Source organism: Sus scrofa, chromosome 4, assembly GCF_054392235.1.
Source record: "Sus scrofa isolate SSC_HxYL_T2T_F1_AM1 chromosome 4, Sscrofa_HxYL_maternal_Yorkshire_Landrace_v2.0, whole genome shotgun sequence".
NCBI classification, from domain to species: domain Eukaryota; kingdom Metazoa; phylum Chordata; class Mammalia; order Artiodactyla; family Suidae; genus Sus; species Sus scrofa.
This window is the reverse complement of record NC_139386.1, coordinates 15,223,117-15,239,037: the sequence shown is the minus strand read 5'-3', so window position 1 is coordinate 15,239,037 and position 15,921 is coordinate 15,223,117. Positions and strand designations below refer to the sequence as shown.

General features: G+C 41.5%; 1 protein-coding gene across 12 annotated transcripts in view; it reads right to left on the bottom strand.

The window, feature by feature from the left end:
- TATDN1 (TatD DNase domain containing 1) overlaps positions 1 to 15,921 on the bottom strand; it is a 46,319-nt gene that overhangs the window by 5,285 nt on the left and 25,113 nt on the right. For 6 of the 12 annotated variants that reach the window (XM_005662855.4, XM_021088663.2, NM_001244525.1 and 3 more), the window contains 4 exon segments: positions 7,426 to 7,511; positions 7,296 to 7,336; positions 4,675 to 4,751; positions 390 to 460 (listed from right to left, as the gene is read on the bottom strand). In XM_005662855.4, coding sequence (XP_005662912.1) covers positions 390 to 460; positions 4,675 to 4,751; positions 7,296 to 7,336; positions 7,426 to 7,511 — 275 coding nt within the window. 12 annotated transcript variants of the gene reach the window in all.

The window sequence follows — 15,921 nt, the reverse complement described above, 5'->3', positions numbered from 1 at the left end:
GCTGTAGCCACCGGCCTACGCCAGAGCCACAGCAACGCAGGATCCGAGCCGCGTCTGCAACCTACACCACAGCTCACGGCAACGCCGGATCGTTAACCCACTGAGCAAGGGCAGGGATCGAACCCGCAACCTCATGGTTCCTAGTCGGATTCGTTAACCACTGCGCCACGACAGGAACTCCCTGACATTCCATTTTTAAGTGCTTAGGCTTAGTCAAACTTCTAAAGTTGAAAAAACTGCTTGCATAAGTATTTTTCCATTACAACTCCCAAAGACTTTCTGAAAAGTATCATTATTGAGGTTGAGCATGCTTTTAAAAATATTTGTTCACTTTTTCTAGCTCTTTTTGGGTATGGTTTAATATGAAAATGTTCTAAAAGAAGACTTACCAGTCTCAATCATTAATTTTTCACTAGGTATTGACTTCAGCACTTCCAGATTAGCCTCAGTTTTCAGTGAGCTTTAAAAAATGTTATTCACATATGAAATTAAAAGATGCATTTAATGAGTAACAACTTTTTCATATTATAGATTTGCCTAAACAAACTACAAAACTAACCCCAAATTCTGAAACAACACTTTGGTTGGCTACAATGGCTGTATGCTTTAGAAAGTATTTGCACATTCCTATCCTTACAGACTCCAGATTGATCTATTCCACCTAGATCCTGCCTTGTAGGGGTTGTAGTTTTTTTGTGCTTATCAGTTGACTGTCCAATAACTTTCCATTAACAGTCTATGTTCAACAATTTTTTTTTTATGAATTTACTTCTCTGGATTATTTGCATAACTCAGAAGGTCCTGATGGGACCTTTTCTGAATTTGAAGGTAAGGCCAATTTCTTTATGGACCATATACCCAGGGATTCACTGGTATGAAGGAATCAGATACTCAAAGTTCACATTTCACTAATCAGAAAAAGAATCTCCACAAAGGATGAATATCTCAATCACTGTTAGAAATGGTATGAAACTAGAAAGCTGGTTAGGAGATACCAGTTTTATTCTCATTCCTATTTAGATCAACCCTCCCACCCCCCTCCAAAATACGAGGACCTAGGATCTTCCCTTACTCTTGACATTTCTGAAACTTGATAATGTGTCTGGGCATAAAACTTTTTTTCATCCATTCAAGCAGTTGGCACCTTCCCGTTTAGACTCTTCCCCACCCCCAACTCTAGGAAAACATGGAAAAATGAGTTTTTCTCTCATTTTATCTCTTCTTTCAGGGTCTTTCATTAGGATTGGTCTGCTAGGCTTTGTTTCTTTTTTTTTAAAAAAAGTTTTATTGAAGTGTTAATTTGCAAGGTTGTGATAATTTCTTTTTTTCCTTTTTTTAGGGCTACACCTGAAGCATATGGAGGTTCCTAGGCTAGAGGTCAAATCAGAGCTGCAGCTACTGGCCTACATCTCAGCCACACAAGATCTGAGCCATGTCTGCAACCTACACCACAGCTCAAGGCAACAGTGGATCCTTAACCCACTGAGCAAAGCCAGGGAGCGAACCCGCATCCTCATGGATACTAATCAGGTTCGTAACCTGCTCAGCCACAATGGGAGCGCCCATTTGTGATCATTTCTTCTGTACAACAAAGTACACACATCCACACCTATCCATTTTCTCCCATGTTCTTTTCCCACATAGATGATCACAAAATATTGGATAGAGTTCTCTGTGTTATACAGTGGGTCCCTGTTGGCCAGTCATTGCATATACCTCGGTGTGCATATGCGGCCTTGTTTCTTTCATACATCTTTTCCTAGATTAATTTTCATTTCCAGACAGTCTCTGGACTGGAGGTCAAGCAGCACAGAGGAGAGCAGGGTGAGGCAAGGACTGGAAATGGAGACTGCTTACTGGACAGAGGCACCGTCTCTTCAGCGTCACCCCGCTCCAGAACACAGGTACATTATAACCCCCCATGCCATTTCCCAGCAGGGATCAGAGGCGCCCTCTCTGGAGAAAGTGGACCAACCCACAGGAAGAGCCTGACAAGCTGATATTTAGGAGGCCCCAGGGACAAAGTCACTTGGCCATCTGGACCTGCAGTTGATGGGCTATCTCCTCCAGAACTTCCAAACCGCTTTTTTTCCCCTTCACTTTAAAAATGTACAGCAAATAACTGCCTGACATTTGAAGAAAGCCTCCAGTCATGATAGAGACCAAAACAAAAAGGGAAAGAAACTCAGAGGAAATAAAAGTATTAAATGGCAAGCAAAATAACTGAAAAATATATAATTTGTCTCTTTAAAGAGATGGGACGATGCTGCATCTGCCAAATAAAAAAAGAACTTTCAGAGACAAAAGCTCAAGTAAGTTGTATTAAAAAGGTTGAAAAATATTTTTTTGAAAGGAGGAAAAAAGTTACAAATTGTAGCATAAAAAAATGAGATCAGAGTATTAGGGAGGTCCAAAGAAAGGGGAAAAAAAAAATCGAGTTCCCGTCGTAGCGCAGTGGTTAACGAATCCGACTAGGAACGATGAGGTTGCAGGTTCGGTCCCTGCCCTTGCTCAGTGGGTTAAAGATCCGGCGTTGCCGTGAGCTGTGGTGTAGGTTGCAGACACGGCTCTGATCCCGCATTGCTGTGGCTCTGGTGTAGGCCGGTGGCTACAGCTCCGATTAGACCCCTAGCCTGGGAACCTCCAATGCCACGGGAGCGGCCCAAGAAATAGCAAAAAGCCAAAAAAAAAAAAAAAAACAAGAAAATTCTCAGGACTGCCAAAGCCTCTTGCTGGAAGGGGCCAGCAGAGAATGACAAAAACCCAGCAAAACACCTCTGCACATTTTGATAATACCATAGATAAAGAACTAAAGTATTCCACACAGGAAAAATGTATGTCACAGGTAACATACTGGCAAACACAATAGCAGCTGGAACCTAGAACAGGAATGTTGTAAATTCTCAGTGAAAATGATTTCTAATCTAGAATTTTACACCTAGAAAAGACATTGTTTGTTTTTTTTCTTTCACTGACTACCCAATCTTTAAAGAGGAAGAGTAGAATTAATTCATTTTTGAATGTGTTCCATCAAAGCAAAATGGAAAATGTGGGATCTAAAAATAGAAAATAAAAATCTATCACAGAAAAGGCACTCATCCAAACTGTAGCTGAAAGGAAGTGTCAGGAACGAATGGAATTATCTGATTAGCCAGACAGGTTTCCTCGTGTGGAAAAACAAAAAAATTTTACAGAACTATTAGAAAGTGTGAAGGTTTCCAAGCTTTGAAGAAAGCCAAGCAAAAGTATGAGGAAAGATACTCCAGGATAATAAAAGTGGTATATCACGTGGTTCAGCAGTCACCAGTATTTAAACAGACATAATAATGAAAACACAAAATATGCATATCACCAAATTTCTCAACTACACTGAGAGGGCTATAGAGGAAGTAATGGAGGTGGGGGGGTTGGTTCTGGATATGAGAACTAAATACCTGTAAACCTTAATGGAAGCAGACAAAGGGAATGAATTAAAAGATAACGCCATGTACATAATATTTAGGCATATAAATATTTGTAAGGCAACAAAGTGGTTGTCTGGAAAAGTTAACGGGGTGGAGGGCATGCTGGGAGGCTGTAAGTCTTTCAGAACTACTACTTTATGAATGTATTCTCTCCATATCAATACAAATGAATTAAGTCATTAATTTAGAATATGGAAGAAGCATCTTGAATATGGAAGAAGTCTGACTCCATGGTAAATATTTGATTCTATTTTCCAAAGGGGGAATTTAGTAAAAAATAATGTACTTGAGAAAGTAGTCATTTTAAGGAAATGAAACACTGAAGAGGGACAGCAAGTCATACTATTCGGCAATTTATTTAATGAGCTTCATTGACACCCTGGGAAGAGACACTGATAGAAGCTCACAAAATTATTTGGAAGAAAATGGCCCCGGGGACCCAGATGTGCTGGCTGACTGCCCTGGGTGCATGAGGCTTAGTGTGTCAAATAGTGGGACGTTCACTGAGTGAGCAAGAGGACACAGGTTCTTACACCTTGAGTGACTTTACACCTGCTTCTCTTCTACTTTGGCTGCCCCGCAGCATAGGAGTTCCTGGGCCAGGGGTCAGATCCAAGCTGCAGTTGAGACCTACACCACAACTGAGGCAATGCTGCATCTTTTAACCTACTGAACTAGGCTGGGGATAGAACCTACGTCCTGGCACTGCAGAGACGTGGCCAATCTACGGCAGGAACTCCTCTACCTGTTTCTTAACTTCTCTGAGCCTCGGTTTCTTGGCCTACAGAGATATATGAGACAATTACATGATACTATGACCTTTCCCCCATAGTTGGACATCACACGTGTGTGTATGTACACTTACTTCTATATGTGCGTATATAGATGTGAACATATATGTTTTAGAGGGATAAAATGACCAGAGAATAAATTGCATTGCTAGAGAAATCTAGCTGCTGATCTCAAAACTGTCTTCTATTACTGGAATACAGAATAGCAATTTATAACTTTTGAGCCTTAACTTGTAATATACTATGTAATTTCTGACATTTATTACTAAAATTCACAGACCAAGATCAATGCAAAGCACACACAAATTTTAATAAAAAACAAATTTAAGCCTTTACCAGCGATTTACTATAAAACAATTTAAGGAATCCGCTTAATATAAAACTTAAAACAAACAAACAAAAAACCCTCAAGGACCTACCAACCATTAAATCCTATATAGAGACCCAAGTCCATCAGAGCAGCTGCTGCTTCCTTGGTACCATCAAATGAATGCACCTAAGGACATGAAGGCATAATTTTATTATAAAAAGTGTTTTTTCTTTAAAATTCTAAATAACATTAATAGGACTTTCTAAGCAAAAATATAGATGCAGTAGAGGTTTTTGGAACAAAAGGTTTCAAATGTAGCTCCAACAATTTTTTTTTTTTAAATCAAACTTTATAACCTATTATCATCTCAATGCAGTAAGGCAAGAAGGAGATGGCTGCCTAGAATTTCTCTGTGTGCCAGCATTACTGCTGAACCCCCTGGAAAGGAGGCTGGAGGGGGGAAGCCATATTCTCAGGCAAAAGCATGATGAAAAGTTAGATATGTTACAGAACTATTTAGGAAATATATATATATCACATATATATGTAAAATATATATGTATTTTTTCTTTATAGGGCCACGCCTGCAGCAAATGGAAGTTCCAAGGCCAGAGGTCAGATCCCACGGCCACAGCAATGTGGGATGTCTGGCTCGATGTCTTCGAACCATGTCTGCGAACTATACCACAGCTTGCAGCAATGCCAGGTCATCAACCCACAGTGCAAAGCCAGGGACTGAACCCACATCCTCATGGATACTAGTCAGGTTCTTAACCCTCTGAGCCACATTGAGAACTCCCATATATATATATATATATATATATATATATTTTTTTTTTTTTTGGTCTTTTTGCCTTTTCTAGGGCTGCTCTTACAGCATATGGAGGTTCCCAGGCTAGGGGTCGAATCGGAGCTGTAGCTACCAGTCTACGCTGGAGACACAGCAACATGGGATCTGAGCCGTGTCTGTGACCTACACCACAGTTCACAGCAACGCCAGATCTTTAACCCACTGAGCAAGGCCAGGGATCAAACCTGAAACCTCATGGTTCCTAGTTGGACTCGTTAACCACTGAGCCACGACGGGAACTCCTCTTTATTTGGCAATCTTTTTTTGATAAAAGTCAAACATTTAGGTTGGATTTGTTGCTGTTACTTAAAAAACCCAACTACAGCTGACCCTTGAACAACACAGGTCTGAACTGGGAAGGCCCACTTACATGCAGATTTTTTTCCACCGTATATGTACAGTACAACGTGGTCCTTGCTTTATTAAATCTGCACATAAAGAACTGTGGAGGAAGCGTGCATATGGAGGGCTGACTCTAAGTTACCCTCAGATCTTTCACTGCAAAGAGGGCTGGTGTCCCTAACCCCCATGTTGTTCAAAGGTCAACTGTATTATGAAATCATCCAAAAGAAAATAGGCTGAGAGGACGAGCCTAAAGGTTGTAAGTGCCACCAGTAATCCTAAGGGCATTGCTGAAAGCCTCTCAATTCCCGAGGACGGAATTACAGGGTCGGTAAAGTACCGATGAAGATGTGTAGTGATATTAACATCACAGCAACGCGGAAAACACGCTTCTGGGTAGTAGTACAAACCAGGAAGCGGAGGCTAAAAACTGGAGACAACATAAACGAAACTATCAAAACAATGCAACATGGGCATGCACATAGCAAGTGCCCCGTGCCATCTCTCTTCCTCGGCTGGTACAGCGCAATGATGGGATTTTGTACACCTGGATAACACCCTTTTTGCTAGAGGCCAGTGAGTGCTACAATTACACATGAGAAGTGTTCATCTGAGCATTTTTCTGAGGCAGATTTTCAAAGTCCATGATACAAAAGAAATTAAAAATCACTGCTATGGATACCTGAGCTAAGTGATAGGAAGATAATATTTATGGAACTGTCCTAAGACTAATGATTGAAATGGCCACAAAGAAGAAGCAAACTACAGGAGTACTCATCTTGGCTCAGTGGTATTGAGCCCAACTAGTATCCATGAGGACGTGGGTTCGATCCCTGGCCTTGTTCAGTGGGTTAAGGATCCAGTGTTGCCATGAGCTGTGGTGTAGGTCGCAGATGCGGCTTGGATCTGGTGTTGCTGTGGCTGTGGAGTAGACTGGCAACTACAGCTCTGATTAGACCCCTAGCCTGGGAACCTCCATAAGCTGTGGGTGTGGCCCTTTAAAAAAAAAAAAAAAACTATAGAAATGAGAATGTGTCTCTAATCAGTGATAATACTAAATAAATGCAGTTGACAAGAAATTAAGGAGGCAAACCTGAAATAAATGCTAAAATATTTTAAATTATGAAGTTTATATTTGCTCAGAATTAAAACTGAAGAACATTAAAGAATGGCTGATGGAAGAGGCAGAGAAAGATCATGCAGATATTTACAATGTGCAGGACTAAATTCACAGGGTTTTCTTGGGAACAATCTTGATCTCATTCTTGTACTTGAACAAAGTAAATGTAACTAAATAGTGGGGTTTATGTTTGTACCATAACTCACAGCAACGCCGGATCCTTAACCCACTGAGCAAGGCCAGGGATCGAACCTGAAACCTCATGGTTCCTAGTTGGATTCGTTAACCACTGAGCCACAACGGGAACTCCCAGAATTTTAATAACTTTATTGCTGACATCTGAATTACTTTATAGAGGGCGACCTTAATAACCGAGGTGCTTTTGTGCCTCATTTATTAAAAGCAATTTTATACTTACCACTCCGCCTACACACCGATCTCTATTTCTTCTCATTATGTCTGTGAGTTAGAAACAGAAACAACTTTTAGCAAATAGCTTGATGCCTGCAAATTCTTAAATTTTAAATGAGATTGTTAGCTTAACTCACCCAAAAATTCAGCATGTGAGTTCCGACAGTGAAGAAACATTGGTAATTTTGTTTGTTCTGACAGTTCAAACTGTTTTTCAAAATATCTGCATGATCCAAAAAAATTTCCCCATAATGAATTTTATTTCAGCATGAGAAGAATAATTACGTCAATTTTTTTTTCTTTTTAGGGCTGCACCTGCAACACACGGAAGTTCCCAGGCTAGGGGTCAAATCGGAACTACAGCTGCTGGCCTACACCACAGCCACAGCAACACGCGATCCAAGCCACGTGTGCGACCTACACCACAGCTCACGGCAACACCAGATCTTTAACCCAGTAAGCAAGGACAGGGATTGAACCTGCATCCTCATGGGTACTAGTAGAGTTCTTAACCCCCTGAACTACAACGAGAACTCCCTATTTAGGGTTTTTAAATATTCGTAAATGAGGGTTGTTTTTTACTTGGGTTAGATTTGCTCATTTTAGCCAAGAGGAAATTTGTTTTCTATCATATTACTACTGCTTCTTATATTTTAGGGTCAACAATAATATATGTAAAAAAATATACATTATATATATATATATACTTATATAAAGTAACATAATTATAAGAACTATTGAGCTTCTCAGATACTGTTTTTTGGTTTTGTTTTGTTTTTTTTTTTACAAATTGAAAAAAAAATTGTGGCAACCCTATGTGAAGCAAGTCTATTGGTGCTATTTTTCTAACAGCATTTGCTCACTCTGTGTCTCTGTGTCACATTTTGGTCATTCTCAAAATACTTCAGACTTTTTTTTTTTTTTCCCACTGTACAGCAAGGGGGTCAGGTTATCCTTACATGTATACATTACAATTACAGTTTTTTCCCCACCCTTTCTTCTGTTGCAACATGAGTATCTAGACATAGTTCTCAATGCTGTTCAGCAGGATCTCTTTGTAAATCTATTCTAAGTTGTGTCTGATAAGCCCAAGCTCCCCATCCCTCCTACTCCCTCCCCCTCCCATCAGGCAACCACAAGTCTCTTCTCCAAGTCCATGATTTTCTTTTCTGAGGAGATGTTCATTTGTGCTGGATATTAGATTCCAGTTATAAGTGATATCATATGGTATTTGTCTTTGTCTTTCTGGCTCATTTCACTCAGTATGAGATTCTCTAGTTCCATCCATGTTGCTGCAAATGGCATTATGTCATCCTTTTTTATGGCTGAGTAGTATTCCATTGTGTATATATACCACATCTTCCGAATCCAATCATCTGTCGATGGACATTTGGATTGTTTCCATGTCCTGGCTATTGTGAATAGTGCTGCAATGAACATGCGGGTGCATGTATCTCTTTTAAGTAGAGTTTTGAAAAAAATGGCCATACTACCCAAAGCAATCTACAGATTCAATGCAATCCCTATCAAATTACCCATGACATTTTTCACAGAACTAGAACAAACAATCCAAACATTTATATGGAACAACAAAAGACCCAGAATCGCCAAAGCAATCCTGAGAAACAAAAACCAAGCAGGAGGCATAACTCTCCCAGACTTCAAGAAATACTACAAAGCCACAGTCATCAAAATAGTGTGGTATTGGTACCAAAACAGACAGACAGACCAATGGAACAGAATAGAGAATCCGGAAATAAACCCTGACACCTATGGTCAATTAATCTTTGACAAGGGAGGCAAGAACATCAAATGGGAAAAGGAAAGTCTATTCAGCAAGCATTGCTGGGAAACCTGGACAGCTGCATGCAAAGCAATGAAACTAGAACACACCCTCACACCATGCACAAAAATAAACTCCAAATGGCTGAAAGACTTAAATATACGACAGGACACCATCAAACTCCTAGAAGAAAACACAGGCAAAACACTCTCTGACGTCAACATCATGAATATTTTCTCAGGTCAGTCTCCCAAAGCAATAGAAATTAGAGCAAAAATAAACCCATGGGACCTCATCAAACTGAAAAGCTTTTGCACAGCAAAGGAAACCCAAAAGAAAACAAAAAGACAACTTACAGAATGGGAGAAAACAGTTTCAAATGATGCAACTGACAAGGGCTTAATCTCTAGAATATATAAGCAACTTATACAACTCAACAGAAAAAAAGCCAATCAATCAATGGAAAAATGGGCAAAAGACCTGAATAGACATTTCTCCAAAGAAGATATACAGATGGCCAACAAACACATGAAAAAATGCTCAACATAGCTGGTTATAAGAGAAATGCAAATCAAAACTACCATGAGATACCACCTCACACCAGTCAGAATGGCCATCATTAATAAATCCACAAATAACAAGTGCTGGAGGGGCTGTGGAGAAAAGGGAACCCTCCTGCACTGCTGGTGGGAATGTAAACTGGTACAGCCACTATGGAGAACAGTTTGGAGATACCTTAGAAATCTATACATAGAACTTCCATATGACCCTGCAATCCCACTCTTGGGCATCTATCCGGACAAAACTCTACTTAAAAGACTTTTTCATTATTGTATTTGTTGTGATGATCTGTGATCAGTGGTCTTTAATGTTACTATAGTAATTGTTGTGGGGGGGGCACCACAAACCTTGCCCATGACAGAGAATTTAATCAATAAATATTGTGTGTGGAGTCCCGTCATGGCTCAATGGAAACGAACCTGACTCGTAACCATCAGGACACAGGTTCGATCCCTGGCCTCACTCAGGTTAAGGATCCAGCGTTGCCGTGAGCTGTGGTGTAGGTCACAGACGTGGCTGGGACCTGGTGTGGCTGTGGTGTAGGCCGGCAGCTACAGCTCCGATTCAACCTCTAGCCTGGGACCCTCCATGTGCCGTGGGTATGGCCCTAAAAAGCAAACAAAGAAGTAAGTATTGTGTGTGTTCTGACCGCTCCACCTACCAGCTGTTCCTGCATCTCACTTCCTCTCCTTGGGCTTCCCTGTTCCCTGAGACACAACAGCATTGAAATTAGGCCAACTAATAACCCTCAATGAACAGCCTCTAAGTGTTCAAGTCAAAGGAAGAGTTTCATGTCTCAGTTTAAATCACAAGCCAGAAATGCTTCAGCTTAGTGAGAAAGGCATGTTTAAAGCCAAGCCAGGCCTCTGGAGCCAGTTAGCCAAGTTGTGAAGGCAAAGAAAAAGTTCTTGAAGGAAATTAAAAATGCTACTCCCCTAAACACAAAAATGGTAAGAAAGCAAAACAAACTTACTGCTGATATGGAGGATGTTTCAGTGGTCCAGACATCAGTTCAGGCCAGCCACAACCTTCCCTTAAGCCAAAGCCTGATCCACAGAAAGGCTCTAATTCACTTTAATTCTATGAAGGCTGAGAGAGGTGAGGAAGCTGTAGAAGAAAATTTTGAAGCTAGCAGGGGTTGGTCCATGAGGTTTAAGGAAAGAAGCCACCTCCGTAACATAAAGTGCAAGATGAAGCAGCAAGTGCTGATGAAGAAGCTGCAGCAAGTTACTCAGATCTGGGGAAGATAATGAATCTAGGCGGCTACACTAAACGATGGATTTTCAATGTAGACGAAACAGCCTTATGCTGAAAAAAGATACCATCTAGAACTTTCATTGCTAGAGAGGAGCCATCAATGCCTGGCTTCAAAGCTTCAAAGGACAGGCTTACTCCCTCGTTGGGACCTACTGCCAGCGGTGACTTTAAGCTGAAGCCAATGCTTACTTACTGTAAAAATCCCAGGGCCCTTAAGAATTATGCTAAATCTGGGCATTCCCATCATGGCTCAGTGGAAATGAATCCGACTAGTATTCACAAGGATGCAAGTTCAATCCCTGGCCTTGCTCAGTGGGTTACGGATCCAGTGTTGCCATGAGCTGTGGTGTACGTTGCAGACACAGCTCAAATGCTGTGTGACTGTGGCTGTGGTGTAGACCAGCAGCTACAGCTACGATTGGACCCCTAGCCTGGGAACTTCCATGGTGTGGCCCTAAAAAGAAAGAAAGAAAGAAAAAGACTTATGCTAAATCTACACCATGCTCTGTAAATTGGAACAACAAAGCTTGGATAACAGCACATCTATTTACCATGCGGTTTACTGTCTTAAGCCTATTGTTGAGACAATGCTCAGGAAAAAAAAGATTCCTTTTAAAATACTACTGTTGATGAGTTCCCATTGTGGCACAGCAGAAACGAATCTGACTAGGAACCATGAGGTTGCGGGTTTGATCCCTGGCCTCCCTCAGTGGGTTAAGGATCCGGCGTTGCATTGAGCTGTGGTGTAGGTCACAGACACAGCTCGGATCTAATGCTGCTGTGGCTGTGGTGTAGGCCGGCAGCTGTAGCTCCGATTCGACCCCTAGCCTGGGAACCTCCATATGCCATGGGTGCGGCCCTAAAAAGCAATAAATAAAAAATAAAATACTACTGTTCACTGACAATGCACCCATCCACCCAAGAGCTTTGATGGAGCTGTACCATGAAATTCATGTTGTTTTCATGCCTGTTAACACAACATCCATTCTGCAGCCCATGGATCAAGGAATAATTTTGTCTTAGTCTTATTATTTAACAAAAGGCTACAGCTGCCACAGATAGTGATTCCTCTGATGGTTCTGGGCAAAGTAAACTAGAAAACTTGGAAAGGATTCACCATTTTCTTTCTTTTTCCTTCTTCTTCTTCTTCTTTTTTTTTTTTTTTAATAGGGCTGCGCCTGTGTCATGTGGAAGTTCCCAGGCTAGGGGTTAGATCGGAGCTACAGCTGCCAGCCTACACCACAGCCACAGCAATGCCAGATCCAAGCCACATCTGTGAACTACACCATAGCTCATGGCAACACTGGATCCTTAACCCACAGAGCAGGGCCAAGGATCAAACAAGCATCCTCATGGATACCAGTCAGGTTCGTTACCGCTGAGCCACAACAGGAACTCTGGGTTCACCATTCTAGATGCCATTAAGAACATTCATGATTTGTGGGAAGGGATCAAAATATCAACATGAACTGGAGTTTGGAAGATTTCAACCCTCATGGATGACTCTGCGAGGTTCAAGAGTGGAGGAACCTCTGGAGTGGAGGAAGAAACTGCAGATGGGTCGAAATATCAGGAGAACTAGAATTAGAAGTGGAATTAGAACTAGAATTAGAAGCTGCATAGGTCAGCAGCTACAGCTCCAATTCAACGCCTAGCCTGGAAACCTCCATATGTCTCATGTGCAGCCCTAAAGAAATTAAAAAAAAAAAAAAAAAAGTGGAGCCTGAAGATGTGACTGAATTGCTGCAATCTCATGATATAACTTTAATGGATGAGGAGTTGCTTCTTACGGATGAACAAAAGAAATGGTTTCCTGAGATGTAATTTACTCCTTTGAAGATGCTGTGAAGATTGTTGAAATGACAGCAAAGGATTTAGAGTATGACATAAACATAGCCAATAAAGCAGTGACAAGGTTTGAGAGGACTAACTACAATTTTTCGAAAGAAGTTCTACTGTGCGTAAAAATGCTGTCAAACAGTCATGTATGCTACAGAGAAACTGCTGGTGAAAGAAGTCAACTGATGCAGCCAATATCATTGTTGTCTTATTTTAAGAAATTGCAGAACATAAGCATACAGTGGTTCGTACTCTGTGTTGTGGTCATCATTATTAACAAGTCTACAAATAACAAATGCTGGAGAGGGTGTGGAGAAAAGGGAATCTTCCTACACTGTATGTGGGAATGTATATCGGTACAACACTAGGGAAAACAGTATGGAGGTTCTTCAGAAAACTAAATATAGAACTATTATACAATCCAGCAATCTCACTCCTGGGCATATATCCAGACAAAACTACAATTCAAAAAGATATATGCACCTGTACATCACAGCAGCACTATTCACAATAGCCAAGACAAGGAAACAGCTGAATGGATTAAGAAGATGTACTTATACACAATGGAATACTATTCAGCCATGAAAAAGAATGAAATAATGCCATTTGCAGCAACATGGATGCTATTGGAGATTCTCATTCTAAGTGAAGTAAGTCAGAAAGAAAAGACAAATACCATATGATATCACTTATATGTGGAATCTAAAATATGGCACAGCAATTCCTGTTGTAGCTCAGTGGGTTACGAACCTAACAAGTAACCATGAGGATGCAGGTCTGATCCCTGGCCTCACTCAGTGAGTTAAGGATCTGGTGTTGCTACAAGCTGTGGTATAGGTCGCAGACCACTAGCTGATTGGACACTAGCCAGGGAATTTCCATATGGACTGGGAGTTTGGGATTAGTAGATGCACACTATTACATTTAGAATGGATAAGCAATGAGGTCTTGCTGTACAGCACAGGGAACTATATCCAACCACTTGTGATAGAGCATGATAGAAGATAACATGAGAAAAAGAATGTGTGTGTGTATCATTACATATATATATATATATGTGACTGGGTCACTTTGTTATATAGCAGAAATTGACAGAATATTGTAAATCAACTATACTTTAATTAAAAAAAATTTTTTTTAATTGCCGCAGCCACCCCAGCCTTTAGCAATCATCACCCTCATCATTCAACACCCAAAAACACTGAGGGAAGACCTTCCACCAGCAAAAAGAATACGACTTACTGGAGTTCCCGTCGTGGCACAGCAGAAGTGAATCTGACTAGGAATCATGAGGTTGCAGGTTCGATCCCTGGCCTTGCTCAGTGGGTTAAGGATCCAGCGTTGCCGTGAGCTGGGGTGTAGTTGCAGACAAGGCTCAGATCCTGAGTTGCTGTGGCTCTGGTGTAGGCCAGCGGCTGTAGCTCTGATTCAACCCCTAGCCTGGGAACCTCCATATGCCGCAGATGCGGCCCTAAAAAGGAAAAAAAAAAAAAAAAAAAAAAAAGAATACGACTCACTGAAGTCTCAAATGATGGTTAGCTTCTTTTTTAGCAATAAAGTATTTTTCTTTTTGCCATTTCTTGGGCCACTCCCGCGGCATATGGAGGTTCCCAGGCTAGGGGTCTAATTGGAGCTGTAGCCTTGGGCCTATGCCAGAGCCACAGCAATGCGGGATCCGAGCCGCATCTGCGACCTACACCACAGCTCACGGCAACGCCAGATCCTTAACCCACTGAGCAAGTCCAGGGATCAAACCCGCAACCTCATGGTTCCTAGTCAGATTCGTTAACCACTGAGCCACAATGGGAACTCCCCAATAAAATATTTTTCAATTAAAGTCTGTACATTTTTTTAGACATAATATTATCACACACTTAACACACTACAGTATGATGTAAACACAACTTTTATATGCACTGGGTAACCAAAACATTTCTGTGACTTGCTTTATTGTGGTGTCTGGCACTGAACCTACAATATCTCAGAGGGATGCCTATAATTTGGATTGAGGCAAATCCAAAAACCCCAAGTGTTCCACAGTTTACCTTAACACAGAGTGTTATCCTTCCTCTAAGCTAGGAGTGGCCTCGATCTTGCATCTCTGAGGTTCCTTAAATTCCCAAATGAGGAGTTCCCGTCATGGCTCAGTGGTTAACAAATCCGACTAGGAACCATGAGGTGGCGGGTTTGATCTCTGGCCTTGCTCAGTGGGTTAGGGATCCGGTGTTGCCGTGAGCTGTGGTGTAGGTTGCAGATGCGGTTAGGATGCCATGTTGCTGTGGCTGTGGTGTAGGCTGGCGGCTACAGCTCCGATTCGATCCCTAGCCTGGAACCTCCATGTGCCACAGGAGCGGCCCAAGAAAATGGCAAAAAGACAAAACCAAAAAAAAAAAAATTCCCAAATGATTATTTTGAAATTTTGTCTCATGTCTGATTAAAAAAAAAAAAAAAAAAAACCTGCACAGTATTAACATTCTCAACCTCTGAGAAAAATGCCCAAAGCAAATTCCTCTTGCTCAAGTGAACACAGCGCTAACTTGCAACATGGAAAACACCAGCAGAGAAACTGAATACACAGGGTATGCTTAAAGGCTAACAAAATCAGGCTTTTTCCTTGTTTTCCTGCCTTTTTTTTTGCTTTTTAGGGCCGCACCCTCGGCACATAGAAGTTCCCAGGCTAGAGGTTGAATTGGAACTGCAGCTGCTGGCCATGGCCACGCTGAATCTGAGTTTCATCTGCGACCTACACCACAGGTCACGGCAATGCCAGATCCTTCATCCACTGATTAAGGCCAGGGATCAAACCTGCATCCTCATGGATACTAGCTGGGTTCGTTACTGCTGATCCACAATGGGAACTCTGCTTTTCTTTGCTTTATGCTCTTTAAAAAATACTTTAAAACCCTCAAATCCTATAGCCAGAATCTTCCTTTAGGATGGCAATATTTCTAAGAATAGTACAGTGGCCACAATTTATTGAGCACTGACCCTGTGCTGGGCGTGATGCAATGGACTTTACATACCCCATGTTAAGAAAGGCAGGCAAGGACTTCCCGTCGTGGTGCAGCAGAAAAGAATCCAACTAGGAACCATAATGTTGCAGGTTCGATCCCTGGCCTCACTCAGTGGGTTAAGGATCTGGCGTTGCCATGAGCTGTGGTGTAGGTCGCAGACACGGCTTCCTGAGTTGCTG